At 31.2% G+C, this 14,903-nt stretch overlaps 1 protein-coding gene across 1 annotated transcript; it reads left to right on the top strand.

Moving 5' to 3' along the window:
• Nucleotides 1-1,043: 1,043 nt before the first annotated feature.
• Nucleotides 1,044-13,256, top strand: LOC127724928 (toll-like receptor Tollo). The gene is made up of 4 exons (XM_052231931.1): nucleotides 1,044-1,223; nucleotides 1,591-1,593; nucleotides 11,579-11,665; nucleotides 12,753-13,256. Exons 1-4 carry the CDS (start codon nucleotides 1,044-1,046, stop codon nucleotides 13,254-13,256), a joined length of 774 nt encoding a protein of 257 aa, XP_052087891.1.
• Nucleotides 13,257-14,903: the final 1,647 nt, after the last annotated feature.

Consider the following 14,903-nt stretch of genomic DNA (forward strand, 5'->3'; position numbering starts at 1 on the left):
ACATTTTTGAACATATCATATCTGAGGTCAAATTAACTGCAAAAACATTCAGTACTGATTGATTTTTTTCAATGTAATGATACCAATGAAATTTATTTAGTTTTTTACACCGTAATGTTCACTTATTTTATCTTCTTTTTACCACTATTCAATCTTTTCCTTTTTCCTTCTTTAAACTTTTATTTTAAAAATGAAATATGAGAGAGAACTTAAATTTAAACAAACAACATTTTACATTCACATCATTTAAATTTATTTGTGATCCCCGGTTTTTAATGAATTTACTTTCAGTTTTATTACAAAAATGTAGACATTTATATCTTGCAAAAATTTATTTTAGTTCGTGTTAACCATTTAAACCCATATAAATCAATAACAACTTGTTTATAGATTGTAGTTAAGTATATATCATTAACGTGTATACATATTGAATTACACTTCCAGTTATGGCGGATGATACGTTAAAACAAGTAGAAAAACAAGACTTACTTAAATCTCAGAAACCACTTCAGTGTAGATTCCATGACACAGAAGAATACCAGATCTTCTGTAAAGATTGTAAGGATTTTATGTGTTTTAAATGCCTCGGACAGTTACACCAAAAGCACGACCTGAGCCCATTGCGAGATTCCGAGGTAGATATAAGGACAGAAATGGAGGCTCTGATGTTTAGGGGAAAATATGTTGAACAACTTACTGTACTGAGTGATAAGCTGTCGGAGAATAAGAATAAACTTGCACAAGACGAGGAAAATATAAATTGTGAAATTAGAACTAGTGTTGAAAAAATGAAGCAAAAAATAGACTTGTTAGTGGAAAATATATTTTCTGAGTTACGAAATACATTCAAAAGCTACCAAACAACACTACAAGAACAAAAAACAAACGTCAATAATTTACAAACTGAAATAACTAATTTAGACATTGATAAGCTTCCCGAGTATAACCTAAACCATATTATTAATATTATGTCTGAAATGAAAGTATGTTCCTCAACGTGTGACAGAATTATAAATCATCCAAAACCGAACTTTAAACCAACTATGGAGTTTTCCATTGGGAATGTAATCCTTTCAGATGGAAATAATAAAGGTGATGTATCAGCATGGCCCTCATGTTCTGACATATCAATTCAAACAGATTTTTCTGAGGATTCAGACATTGAATGGTTTGATGCTGAAGACATGGAAAAAGATGATTTCATAGAAAGCTCATCCGATGAAGTAACAGATGAAATAGATGAATGTCCGATTAATTTCATATTGAAGCAGGATATAAAGCGTGTTCAAAAAATAGTTCCTATTTCTGAAAAGGATGCTTGGATCATTTCGAACCGGAAGTTGCTTAAAATTGTCGATCATTCCTTGCAAGATGATGTGTACGCAGAGATAGTTGATGATATTGTTGTTCTAAAAGATGGCTGTGTCTTGGTACTTCGTTCTGATGAATCCTTTGTAATGAAACTACTTCCAAATAGACGGCTAGTAAGATTTGCAGACGTTGGTATCATGTGTTCATATATAAGGTGCAATGCATATTGCATTTGCATAAAAGATGACATAGTAGTAACATATAATTGGTCTATTACAGGAGGTAAACATTACGGATATACTTGCTGCAACCATATCATATGGATGAACACAGATGGAATAGTAACTGAACGCTCGTTATTTTCTAATAGTGTTTGGAAGCGACCATGTTCCATACAAAATTTAGAATCAGGCGTGTGTGTCTTATATCGTGTAGACAATGAATCTGACTTGCATTGTATAGAGCTATTAGGGGCGAAATCTGATAAATGTAATAAACTTTATTGTTTTAAAGGGATATATGGGTTTAATCCAGAGAAGAACTTTGAATGTAAAGGAATGTGCGTCGATAAAGCTGGCAACACATTAGTATCAGACTATCGTCACCACAGTGTGTATGTACTTGACAAAGAGTTGAAGTACAAGAAAACATTATTCGATGCGAGAAATGGACTGGACAAACCAGCGGCCATCGGTGTTTTCAATGACCATCTGTGGGTTGCCGACGGAAATCAAATATTCATTTTCAATTATGAATGTGAAGACAGTAGTTAAACTTTGTCACATCTATGGAAAAAAGTCAACTTTAAAGCTTCTGATTCGATGAACGGGTATATAGTATAATTGTTTATATATTCATGAATAATTGCAGTGTGTATATATACAATATGAATTTTGGAACACGTCAAATATTTATAATTATTTGAATATTCATAAGTTTGAGGTCAAATGACGGTTGCTATGGATCCTATGAACAAGGTCACAAAAATGTGCCTCATTATTGTTTTATCGAGGGAAAAATACTAGTTTTCAACACAGGACAGTTTACATTATAAACGTCTATACAATTTCTTAAGAAATAGCGAAAAGTTTCTTGAGCCATGAAGCAGTGCACCAATTACATTTATTTTTTTCAAAAGTTTTATATAGACCTCAGTTGGATTATACTTTTGTGTGATAACTTCCAACAATCTCAGAATGTTTTCTGCAAGAGCCGAATCCCCAATTCCACTTACCTAACAAAAAAGATTGTCGATGGCTTGAAATTCAGTATATCTAGTGCTCAATACTCATGATGTTTATTTTTATGATATGGCTTCGATTAATTACACATGGAATTGAGCACAACTAAACTGTCTCGTTTATTTTATTTTATCTATTGCACATTGTGTACAAAAATACTTACTCAAACGATGAGGAAACTATATAATATTGCAGTTTTAGAAAATATTTTTCTATATTGGTAGATCAAGTACTTTTAACTTGCTTTCAGTAAAAGTGATTATGCTTCTTTGTTATTTCAATTTGTTTTGTTTGACTTTCCTTTGTAAATCTCATTATTGAAATAAAGATGAAAAGCTTTGCTTCTACAAAAATTAGTCGAACGGGTTAATATGCTTGTCCGAAGTCCGAAACCTGGTCTAGTGGCAGTTCGTTATTAAGTCTAATATTTCCATACTTTAAAAGAACTGGTGGTAATGTCATTTTAGGGTAATCTCTTCTCAATTTCTTCACATGCAGTTTGGTAAGACTCGAGACAAGTAAGACCTTCACAAGCAGTAGATAAACAAATGTCTATTAATCAGAGCAATATTAAATAAGGACTACTTTATTTAAATGTACATTGAGGAGTTTTCGTTAGCTGAGTTTGAATCACATATAGATTAATTGTGTTATTCCCCTTTCACCGTCTCTTAAATATCGTTGTGATATTAATGAATGTATGCAGTATTTAGAACGAAACGTACAGTGAATGCATATGTATGTCTTTCATTTTAAATTTAAATGGGTCATACAACTATAATATAAAAGGTGTGCACCAGGTCAATTACAAACAGAAGCATTCTCCTTTATTCTGGTTATGTATACAAAGAATAAGGTTATTATGCATTGACTGAAACGGCAATTATTTTATATCATTTTTCGAAGATCATTAGATAAGCCTTTGGTTTTTTTTTGTCAAAATGCCAATCAAATTCGTATATTTTTATATTTATAGACATGAAGACTTCGCTTACAAAATAAAAGGTAAAATAAAATGAAATACCGAACTCCAAGGAAAATTTAAAAGACAGACTTTATCAAATGGCAAATTTAAAGACGAATGGAACAACTGTCATATTCCTTACTTGGAACAGACTAGACAATGGTGGATTAAACCTAATATTTATAGCTAGTTAAACCTCTCACTTGTATTAAAGTCGCAATGAATTCCATTATATAGACAACAAATATGTGAGCAAAACAACAGAATTGGTTCAAATGTCAAAAATACAATTCATCCATAATATCAGTGATATAATTCAACCAACAGTATAAATATCGAGATTGTCTTAAATATATCAATAAGTTAATTTTACTAGAACTTCGGTAAACATTGAAACACCTTGAACAATATTGGCCTAAGCTAGCGATACTGTAACAGCCCATTATTTGGATGCTCACAAACTTTTAGGAATTTGTTTTCTCATATGCTTTATCGTTTATTGTTGGCGTTTGTTTTTGTAGCAGTTCAGTGTTTCTGTTGTTCCGTTTTTTTCCTCTTATAGTTAATGTGTTTCCCTCAGTTTTGGTTTGTGACCCGGATTTGTTTCAGTAAACTCGATTTATGACTATTGAACAGCGGTATACTACTATTGCCTTTATTTACCAAGCTCTAATCGTAGCCAATGACTTCTTGTGTACGTTTTATTGGAATTGAAGGAGATTGTCAATGAGACAACAAATCAATGCAAAAATAGCCAAAAGACATCGAGGTCAACATACATTTTTTTCTAAACTAGACAGGTGTCTTTTCTACGTATGTTCATATGTACATGGATTTAAAAAAAAAAAATCCAACCTTTGTTTCTAGGGTGGGAACTATCCTGATTTTTGTTTACGAGTAAGCCACTTAAAATCATCCCAATGTATGCATACAGAAATGGATTAAGGTGACCAATAATTGTTTCTCTTTATTTGATAACACATTTAGCTCCTTTTGTTCAATAATGGGAAATAATAATGACCAATTTTGTGTTATCAAACTTCCGAACATGCTTACACTTTCGTATTATATCGTTCAAGATTTCTCCTCATAAATCTTGACACACATATAAAATTTCATTACATATAATTAGCTTTCGAATAAAAAAAAAGTATCGATATGACAAATTGTAGATTTAACCCCTTCACACTACCACCATAAACAGATCCATAAAATAAAATACGGACCTGATCAGGCTTTATACGTTGATGTGGTTGTTCGTTCCAATATTTAAGATAGCTGTTAATCTTGTATCTTATTATGTATAGATGTTTCTCATGTTTCCGTTTCTATTCGTTTTAATACAATTTAAATATAAGAAGATGTTTTATAATTGCAATTGAGACATATTTCTACAAGAGGCCACGTGAGGTAAAGGTAGCATCTATATGTCACCTTACGGACTTCAACGATGAGCAAAACCCATACCGCATATCAAAGTTTGACATGACATCTACTTTTTGTTTTCCTCTTCAAGCAAATTATTTTTCCTATTCAATTTCTGATTACAAAAAGAGTTTAAAATGGTGAATAATAAAACAGTAGTGTTGACGCCATATCTATTACTTCTCTCAATCTATATGGAGACATGTGCTATTTAAAGAAAATTACTTTCATTTCTCTCCGAACTCTTTATTTATTATTGGAATATAAAGAGTTAGAATCCTTATAGTTAAGCGGTTAGGTCAGGCTATGGCAGAGTTATTGCCGTTAAATGAAATAACGTTTGCTATAGAAATCGATTTTCTGACACTCAAAAGACCGATGGGTTTTTGTTGTCTAGCAGCATATAGGAATCTTAAGATTGAGGTGCAATTAGATTCAGTGTCGTGCCAAATTGAGTTATAAAACAAGTGTAGTGAGTCAGAATTACTGTTTTTAGCTTTTGGTGAATTCTCCCCTGTCAATTTATGTTATCAAATTTATCTATAATTTGTTATAGTTTATGATATAATTTTAGAGATACGTTGCATATACCGCTTTCGTTAGAATCTCGTTATATCTTCATACAGACTAGTTTCTGTGATGATATTCCTATTTTTGTATATTAAAGTTAAAGTTATTTCGTTTTCGTTTTGACATAAAGTATGATTCAGTGTGTAATGGAAAGAAGAACAAGCCGAAATTTATCGATTTAATCATATGTATATCTTTTACTTTTATTGAAGAATGTGTTTGTTGTTTAACTTTATCATATATATGGTAAAATCCATTGTTGTAGTTCTAATGTTTTAGTTTTATTTCAAAAATTTGATTTACAACAATAAATTTGTCATCTATAAATGTATCTGTAAGTACTCATTCTGTGGTCTCATGGAATTATGCCCTAAGTTTCTTCCGTCTCCAAATAGGATTCAATCCCTAGTCGGGACAGACGAAATCCTTTTCAACTTATTTCGGCTACTTTTCCAAAAAGAAGAGTAGCTATACATATTTTTATATAAAACGTATCAAAGATTGTTATTGCCATTTAATAGATTAATAAATTTTCTTGTTGACTGGTATTTAGTGAACTAAAAGTCCCGAGCGTGTTAGACCTAAGTTAACACCACCAACAATAAACATGGTCATAGTGGTAGCAAAAAATTGTCTCTCAGTAAATCAATGTGTTTTAATGTTGACTGAGACATAATGACCTAGCCCTTAAAATATAGTACAAATGTTGTACTAAGTCAACATTTACATACAGATGGTACTAACGTGTTATTATCCAGAACATGCATGTATTACTTGCATCTAGACATATGCATCGCTCGGTCAATCTATTGGTTTATTCCAGTTAACATTTACAAAGTCGCGTCTAAAAAAGAAAGATCAATTTGGAATTTAGCATCAACTTTTCTTTGTAAGGATTCAATGCTTCTGATATCATGTGACTCACGCATCATACCCTTCGGGAGGGTAAAGTCAATGAAATTTTAAACATCTTCAATTAATCTGATGTTTTATACAATTTTCACCTATTACTGACAATGAAGCATTGACCTTGTAATTTCACTCAACTGCATGATACTATCGAAAAAAGAGCATATAAATGGGATTTAATTCATTTTATGGGTTTAAATCATGTATTATCACCTTACCACACTATCTTGTATGACAATCACAGTTGTGTAATATTATACTTTTAAATTACAATATTGAATGAAATTATAAGTAATAATTTTTGTAACATAGAGAAGTATTTTGGCTTTCGAGGTCATCGAGGTTTTTACGTTTAATTTATATTTTAATATTGAAATGTAAATATATTTGTGACGTTTTGTAGCATACGTTGCTGTAAACAAATATTTAAAAAAAAAAAGCACTTAAAATTTTGTGTATGTCTCCAAAAAACTTTTTGATCGAATTATCCTGTTATTTCAATAATTCTTTTCATCAATTAAACAGTAACTTTTATTCTTTAATTTTAAAGACAAATGTTTGATATTAATTTCATTCTTTATAAACATCAATTACAAATTATTCACTTCAATCCCTAATGCTACAACCGAAAAAAAAAGGTAGCATATAGTCGTCACTTGGTCCGTCTGTCTGTTTATCCGACACGCATGCTTTTCTGGTGGTAAATTGAGTTTAGCCTAACTGATTAAAATGAAACTTATATAGATGAAACCCATTAGAAAGAGAGAAAAGGCCTGGATTCTGATGTAAATAAATCACAATTAAAGGTAATCGTTGCTAAAAGTAAAATTTATTAAATGGTTTACAGATGGTTATACTTCAGTTTCTCTATGAATGAAACTTATAGAAATGAAAGATGTAGGGAAGAAATGGACGCCTATTGATTCTATGGTCAAATTTTTTAGACTACTGTAACTTAAAATGTTAATATTCGGAAAAAAAGTTGGTTTCTTGAAAAGTTACTTATAGATTTATTTAGCAATGTAATTGGCCGTGTGCCCACGAACCAGGTGGGTTTGCATGGGTCAAAGGAACTCATGCCCATTTTTGTTTTAGATTAAATGCCCTAAATAAACTCATCATAGATACCGGGATAAAAAAAGAGCTTTCTGTATAGTAAGGATCTGGAGGAATGGTTAACAATTTTGTTTTCAGAAAACCAAACTTTTTATACTTCCTGGATCATTTAAAAAAGAGTATAGTCCTTGCTTAGTCAGATTTAAGAAGAATATTCAAATATGGATTGCAACACATTTAAACAGATAAAAAACAGCATTGATAGTACAAATTTTATATTGTCCATCCAACCTTACACCTCAGGGTGCGGGATTTCGCTGTGTTGAAGACCCATTGGTGCCTTGGGCTGTTTTCTGCTCTTTGATTTGGTTGCTGTTTCTTGACACATTCCCCATTTCCTTCTCAATTTTAAGCATTTCTAAACTTTTCATAATATGAAAGACTATGCATGGCACTTGATTTTTTCTTACTTAATGTGCGGTGCAGAAAGCATCTGTTGAAAGTGACAGCTTTCCTCCTATGCGATGAGGAAACCGTCATGTAACTTTTTGTCTAAAAAATAAAAGATGTTGGTGTTTACTTAAATATGTCTCAACAACTCAAGGACATAGATGATAAAAAGAGATCTAGACATGGGTTTATGCATTAACCCTTAGAAAAGTCGGTGTTAACCAAATTTTGTGATTTTAAATTGGTCTTTGAATTTCTATTTTTTTTATCTAATTTGTATATTTGTTCGCCACATATATCTCAAAATATGTATTCCAATTTTCAATATTTAAAACAGTAGTAAAATTATATACAAGCATTACTCAATATAAACAAAACTAAGTCTTTATTGTAAAAAATAGTGGGAATTCAAGATAGTTCAACCGCAGGTATGGCATACATCTGTAGTTTACAATTTTTGCACTTCTGGTTGCTTATAAATATATAATGCAAGACGCCAAATAACTATATATATATATATATATATACATTTATTCATCAGAGCCTCTGTATCATTATATATAAGCACTTTTTTGTTAAAACAGCTGATACACTATCCCGAGGCCTAAATACGCAAACTATCAACTTAATTCATTTGAAAATGCAGTTTGAATTATTTAAATTTATATTAATTGTCATTCAACTCAAACAATACCTAACACATACGTCACGTTAATATTTTTTTGTATATTTGTTCGCTACATATATCTCAAAATATGTATTCCAATTTTCAATATTTAAAACAGTAGTAAAATTATATACAAGCCGTACTCAATATAAACAAAACTAAGTCTTTATTGTAAAAAATAGTGGGAATTCAAGATAGTTCAACCGCAGGTACGGCATACATCTGTAGTTTACAGTTTTTGCACTTCTGGTTGCTTATAAATATATAATGCAAGACGCCAAATAACTATATATATATATATACATTTATTCATCAGAGCCTCTGTATCATTATATATCAGCACTTTTTTTTGTTAAAACAGCTGATACACTATCCCGAGGCCTAAATACGTAAACTATCAACTTAATTCATTTGAAAATGCAGTTTAAATTATTTAAATTTATATTTATTGTCATTCAACTCAAACAATACCTAACACATACGTCACGTTAATATTTTTTCAGCAACAATATGTAATGAAACATAAAATATTTTACAATTTAAAGTTTAAATGATTTAAATTTTGATATATGATGTAACAGATATGAATGAATTTAGAACGCAGTATCCAAAATACGGTAAGTATCTATTTTTATTGTTTGCATGATTTCCTTTCTCCGGATTAGTTAAGGTTAATGTTCTTAGTGTAAATGTTGACAATTATTACGCGAGATAAACCTGAACAAAGAAATATGATCATCAACATAGTTTGCTTGGTTATTAGTTACATAAACAGTTGTTGTAAATAAGCTGATGTTTATTCATTAGTATAAGGTGTAAGCTGTACCAGAAAGTCACCAACAAATGCACATTCTATATATAAAACAGACGAGCAAAAAAGATGTAAGTATTATACGTAATCGTAGTCTATATTCATGTAATATATTTGGGCAGGAAAGGGGATGTCATTTAATGTCTGAATAAACAGTTTAAAGTGGCATCAGCTGTCAGATTCATGTTCCCTGCAAATCTGAAGCAATTCTTATATCTAAATGATAACATAATAAAATGTATATCCAAATTAACAATGCATGGACTCGTTAAAAGATATCAGCATTTCGATTGTATACTAAAACAGATGCCATCCAATTAACCATCGAGATGACCTACGAAGAATGTCTGAGGTGTATGACCCGATAAAAAAAATATACACATAAATTCACCGACAAGCATCTGCAATTGTATAATGATGATTTTTCAAGGTCTGTTTGTATAACATGTTCTTGTTTTCATGACTTTGTTCTAAATTATTTTATGTTCATAGCCACTTTTACAATATCGGTCATCGTGTATGCATTAAATACAGAAAGTATTAGTAGCTTGTACGTCTGTCCTAGAAGTTGTGAGTGCAATGATCTGGACGAGATAGGATCACTTTCAATCACGTGTTCGGTACCAACAATTAATGATTTTGACTTTTCGAATTTGAGACTAGCGTGACTAGTGAACTAAACCTGGATTGTCTTTCTTCACGACGTTCTCATTTAGAAGATAAAATGTTTCAACATCTACATTCCTTTTCGACAATCACTATATGGTATTGTAAATTTGACTATGTTACTGAACAAACCCTTAATGGATTATATAAACTTGAACATTTAACTATCGACGGAGCGAAAAACCTTTCAATTCATGAACATTCATTTATAAATACGCCAAACCTGTACATACTGGCAGTAGTAAACAGTGGGATGACTGGCTTTCCGGCAATGCATAGATTAAACCAAACAGAGATCATTAATTTCACCAATAACGTAATTGATAGCATATCTGATGATAATTACATTATTCCGATGAAATTTGAACGTTTGCGTGGAATTATTTTAAATTTTAACAGGATCAGGAAAATCAATATAATTTTTAGCAGAATGATACCGAATCTCAAATATTTATTGTTGGTAGACAACATAGTTTCGTATATTTCACCAAATAGTTTGAGAAATTTGACAGACCTAGAATTCCTAGACTTTTCAAAAACCAATATCTCTATATTAGACAAAAGCTTGCTTGAAGACAATACCAGACTTAGCGTCATAAAATTAAGATCAAATCCCATCAAAAATATTCCGGAAGGATTTTTTCGGTCAACAAAACAAATTGAAGTATTATTCTTAGATTCAACTTTTGTAAGTGATTCAATCTCGAGGCAAATATCCTCATTATCCAGTCTATATCGTCTCGTTGTTGCAAACTGTTCATTAACCTTCATAAATTCTTCCGTGTTTCGTCAACTTGACCGTCGACATTATATAGGTCTGTCTTACAACAAAATTGACAGAATTTATAACTTTACTTTTATTGGTCAAATAATACTTCAATCTCTTTTATCATCTCACAATAGTATTACCGTTATTGAACCTCAAGGTTTTCTTGGGCTTCATACACTCGAACACTTGCTTTTGACTCATAATAATCTCGGTGTAGTAGATCCGGTAACTTTTCAGTTTACACCATCATTATATCTGCTTAATATTTCTTATAATAACTTAACTTACCTTCCAAATGTTCAAAATTTGAAGAATCTATACGTAATAGATGCACGTCATAATCAAATTTAACAGTTTTACAGGACTGGATAATCTAGCCGGCTTAAATATAATGTGGAATAAACTTGCATATATTTCTCGGAAGGTTTTCCGACATACTCCGAAATTACAGCTTTTACAAGCATCGCACAACAACATCAAAGTTATAGAGAGTGTTTTTTTTTTTTTAAATTTGAAAATTTTGAAATGGATATTTGTTACACATAACAAACTTAATGATATTTCTAATATTTTCACAGAAATGCTAGCTTTAATTCAACTTGATTTAAGCAATAATATCATAACGGGTTTCATAAATTCCTGGTATTTTTACCAATCGTATGCTTTACAGCAATTATCATTTGCCAATAACTACTTAAGTGGAATTCGCGGAAAGGCGTTTTCATTTTTGTAAAATTTGCAATTCGTAGATTTAACGTATAATAACATTTCAACTTTGCAACCCGAAAAGCTGAATTTTTCGCTATTAGCAATACCACAACCATCAGTGTATTTCTTAGGCAATACATTCAATTGTGACTGTCATCTCAAATGGTAAAGGCAATGCTTAAACAGTTGGACTGACTCGTGCCAAGGATTACAAATGGAAGAATTCGAATTCCTCAAGTGTTACACTGCATATAGGATAAAACCGTTAGCTTTGATTAAAAATGTACATTTAGAGAACATGCTATGTAGGTTTGATGATCCGTGCAATGGCGATGACATTCTATGTGATTGCTGTCCAAGTTTATCTTGCAACTGTACAGTACCATGTCCACACATGCAATTGTACATGTCATATGTCATTAGACCGCCATAACACTGTTGTAAATTGCGCTAATCAACACTTCATGGAGTTTGCACAACCAATACCTATATCAACACTAACATTTTATCTTGACGGAAATAATCTATTCGTCATTAATTCATCAATATTGGAAGACCTTACTCATTTAAAAACACTATCTCTCAATCTCAGTGAAATATGTGAAATATTAAAGATAGAATCGGACAGTCTTACCAACTTGGAAATTCTATATCTAAATGTAAATAAACTGTGCGTTATAGACTCGATATTTAACGGAATCGTATTCTTGCGAGTTCTTAATCCTGAGCATAATTCCATTACCAGTGTTTCCAACAATGCTTTTATTGGAACAACAAATTTGGAAACTTTGCGTTTGGCCTATAACGCGTTAATATCTCTTCCTTCTTATTTCGCCAATACAATGAAGGCTCTTAATGAAATAAGTTTGTCTAACAATCCATGGTCATGTGACTGTGCTATTTTACATAATTTGAAAGAAATAACGTACGAATTAGCAGATGCCATTAAAATCGCTGTGACATGTACTGTGTTGTCTACAACTCTATAAATGCTAGTTCAGAGATCGCTACGATGCACCATTTGATAGAACTAGATTATTATTCTATATGCCCAAATCACACTGTAATATAAAAACAGAACAATGGAGAAACATGAGGAACATTTTGGACATACACAAATAGAGGCGTTTGTTTCAGTGTTAGCCGTTTTATTCCTTTTAGTCATAATTGCTACTATTATTTTACTCAATCGAACATTATTACAGGTTGCCATTTTCAACAAATTTGGGATACGATTATTGAATGAAAAACATAATGAAAATAAATTGTACAATGCATTCATTTCTTATACTCATAAATATGAAGGATTTGTTGTGCATGAACTTGTGCCAAGACCCGAAAAGATGGAAGGATATAAATTATGTCTACACTTTTGGGATTTTCCAGTTGGCGCATGTATAGCAGAGACAATCATTCAATCAGTAGAAGAAAGTTCTCGAACAGTCAAAATAGTCTCACATAATTTCTTGCAGAGCGAATGGTGTCATTACGAATTCCAAACATCTCATCACAGTGTTTTAAAAGATAGATACAAGAATATAATTATAATATTGATGGAAAATATTAACTTCTCCAAACTTGATCCGGAACTCAAATGTTACATGAAAACTAGAACTTATTTGAAAAGTCAGAATCCTTGGTTTTGGGAAAAGGTTATGTTTGCTTTACCAAAGAGAAAAGATAACCATAATGTACAAATTAATGATTGAAATGAAAAAGAAGTTGGAATTAAAAATAAACAGGCAAATGGAGTCAATTTGCAGATGAAAATAGACGATTGATTGTAGCTGTGAATTATAGTTTTGATGTTATTGTATGAGTGTGTGTAGGCTTTTTTTTGTGCTTGTCTTTTTTATTTGGGAGAGGGGGGGGGGGTATTCTGCTGTTTAAAAGAAGGTCCTCGCGATAATCTCTATCCAACTGAATTGGTTAATGAATATATGAACAATTTTTATATGTTACTGGTCGGTTGATTATTTTGTTTTCTGTACTTGTATTTTGTGCTATATTGCTAAATATATTTACTAATAAAATCCTTCTCGTCAGTTTGATTATTGAATATTAAGAAAACTATCTCGACCAATCATCATATCAAATTATGGGTACAAAAAACGTAAATAGATATCCATGCTTGGGTCATATGACAATTGGATCTATCTTAGTATGTAGTTACATCTTTGTACGCTATATCATGTAACTATGGAAAATCAGTAACGGTATCAATTGTACTTGAGGAAAAACAAATACGGTATTAATTGTGCAACACCGGATATGCATTCCAACAAATAATTTCTCTATCAGCTATGCCCGAGGTCGTAATTTCGGGCTAAAGTAATGCATAATACGATGAAGAGCTTATACAACCAAAATGGACATACCGTTTTAATACATATCATGGTTTAGTAAATTGATCAATGAAAAAAAATAAACAGTTGAAATCTTCGAAATAATTTTTCTATCAGAAAGAGTCGTTTTTGTACGTTTGTGTCTGTTTCATTTATCGGTTTTCATAATTAAAATATGATACATTTTCACATTCAAGGCTTTTCCACCTTAACAAGATGCAATAACAAATACATTTCCAACTTGACGAAACCATGTTTGTGTGACGGGTCTTCATGTGTAGACAGAGAGCTATTCAGCTTTATCTGAAACAATCATTTCAAGTATATAATCACTGCATTCTAGTACCATTAAACAAATTTTAAATAATTTCATTTAAATATTAAAATACTTCTCTAACCTATCGGTAAAATATAATTGATCACAAGTTTATTTCAATTATACGAGGACGTGTGAATTTTTTGTATTTATTTTTATATCCCAGGAAAGTTCTTCTATTACACCCTAAATCTCTTTTGATAATGTCAAAAACCATAGATACCGTCCAATACTAAACTCATTTATTAATTCATACTGAATTATCGTTTTCTTTCCGATCTTATGCAATTACATTTTTTGATAAATAACAGGTTGCCAATATCTCAGTTAACGCACCTTTAAAATAGAAGTAAACATGTTTTTTATGGCAAAAATACTTACAAAGGTCTCAAGTTGAAGTGATTTTATCAGTTATTTTTGAAGGGTCACTTAAAAGTGATTATTAACAGTGCGAAATCGAACGCAGGTAAAACGTTCAAATATAGATCACATTTTACTTAATCCATGTTAGGTGCGTATATGTAATCCTGTACTCTATACTGTTCATCGGAAATACCTACTCATGTAATATTTAATAAACATCAAACATGACGGAAGGATTATGAGTGTTAAAAATTCTTTAGAGGTTTTAGATAAAATACATGCTTTTGATGGTCCTTTTAATTCTGTTGACAGTTATGATTTTTCTACTCTCT

Source organism: Mytilus californianus, unplaced genomic scaffold (genome assembly GCF_021869535.1).
Source record: "Mytilus californianus isolate M0D057914Y unplaced genomic scaffold, xbMytCali1.0.p SCAF_14, whole genome shotgun sequence".
Classification (NCBI taxonomy): domain Eukaryota; kingdom Metazoa; phylum Mollusca; class Bivalvia; order Mytilida; family Mytilidae; genus Mytilus; species Mytilus californianus.